General features: G+C 47.1%; 1 protein-coding gene across 1 annotated transcript in view; it reads left to right on the forward strand.

The window, feature by feature from the left end:
- Window positions 1-1,717, forward strand: part of CSMD2 (CUB and Sushi multiple domains 2) — a 328,671-nt gene that overhangs the window by 86,049 nt on the left and 240,905 nt on the right. Inside the window, 1 exon segment of the mRNA XM_009634976.2 lies at window positions 668-875. Within this exon segment, the coding sequence (XP_009633271.2) occupies window positions 668-875 (208 nt within the window).

Below are 1,717 nucleotides of genomic sequence, written 5' to 3' on the forward strand. Positions count from 1 at the left end.
GCCTGTAAGGCCATGTAAGGCAGGTGTGTGGGATACTCTGCTCCTTTTCTGTTAGATTTCTCTTAAATACAGTGCTTGTACTCTTCAGCCCTGTTGTTCCAACCCTTGGGGCTGTTTCTGTTGCTGATGAAGGTGCTGAGATCTGTGGGAGTTGGGATCCAACCTCTCCCCCCCGCTGTGACAAGAGTTGTCACATGTCTGTGAAACCTCAGCAGTCACTGAATTCCCGTCGGTTTTCCTCCTGCTTTGCTGGCTGCATGGATATGGATGGGAGGAAGGTTGCAGAAAACACCTCAGAGGATCCCGGTCAGGAATAAGGGGTAGAATAGAAAACTTGGGCAACAGCATGCGAGGAAATAGTGTCCTGATAGCCAGGTGCCCGGAGCTGCCTCCCCAGGGAGGTGGTAGAAGCTCTGTCACTTGGGGTGTTTGAAGTTGGACTAAACAATTTGCTGGTGGGGAATAAGCTGGCACTTGCCAGGAGACAGTGGCTGACCTAATAGGATTTTGCATCCCTCAACATCTTTGTGTCTTTAGTGTGCAGTAAAACATGTCCCGACAGAAGCACTGGGGCTTTTAAAGCTTTGCTTTGAAATTGGGCTTATTCTTTTTTGATGTACGGCTTCGTGTGTTCAGCAAAATCTGATAATTTGCATTCTGTTTCCAGCTGATGATGCTTGCGGAGGGACTTTGCGAGGACAAAGCGGGATTATCTCAAGCCCTCATTTTCCCTTGGAGTACGGCAATAACGCAGACTGCACGTGGACTATTCTCGCTGAACCCGGAGACACCATTGCTCTGGTTTTCATGGATTTTCAGCTGGAAGATGGATATGATGTTCTAGAAGTTGCTGGAACAGAGGGATCTTCGCTCTGGTAGGTTACTCCTGGCCATACTTCATTGGGGTCTGTACGATCGCGTGGTACCTGCTGGCGTTACCTGCGCACAGTTCCAAACTTAATAGGGTGTTCAGAGCGAAGAGGTTATGCCTGGAAGGGCAGTTCCCAGTTATTCCCAGTCACGGGTTGCAGCTGCTACCTTCTAATGAAACTCCCTGGGATGCTTTTTATTTGCTTGGTAGACTTTGCAGTGACTATTGTCTACTTTAAATCATGTTCTCTGCAAGAAGATTTCATAGTGTAGCTGGTAGAAGAAATAAAGAATTTAAAAAATACCCCCCAAAAACCCCAACCAACACTTCAAAACCCGAGAAACCCCACTCAAACACCGTCACGCTCAAACCTTGGTTTTACTACGTTGTTTTCTGATTATTGCTAAACATGTTGCTGACAAGTTGACTTTACTGTTAATGAACTTTTGGCAAATATTTCTACAGCTCAGCTTGTCCTTTAGACAGGAGGCTGTGTATGGAATTTCAATGCCCCTGCCATCCTGTTTGCTTGAGCAGTGCTTCCAGAAGTATTGTTTTTATGTATAATAAATGCCGCACGGATTTTTTTTTTTCCAATGTACAAGAGCTGCCCAAATGATCAGTGCTACGCAGTCTGGAGCGAGGGCTTGCAGACGGGATCTGGCGTGCTGCTTACGTTGTTTTCCCGGCAGAGGACGGCTCTGCCTCCGGTTGATCCGCACTGCGATCGCACTCAAACGGTTACAAGTCCTAACTAGCGGCAAGTGGAAGGGAGCAGCCTTAAACCCAACATCCCTCTGGAAGGGAAGAATTAAGTGTTTGAAATAATTAGATGTTGCCTGGGAT

This window comes from Egretta garzetta, unplaced genomic scaffold, assembly GCF_000687185.1.
Source record: "Egretta garzetta isolate BGI_Z169 unplaced genomic scaffold, ASM68718v1 scaffold243, whole genome shotgun sequence".
Lineage (NCBI taxonomy): Eukaryota > Metazoa > Chordata > Aves > Pelecaniformes > Ardeidae > Egretta > Egretta garzetta.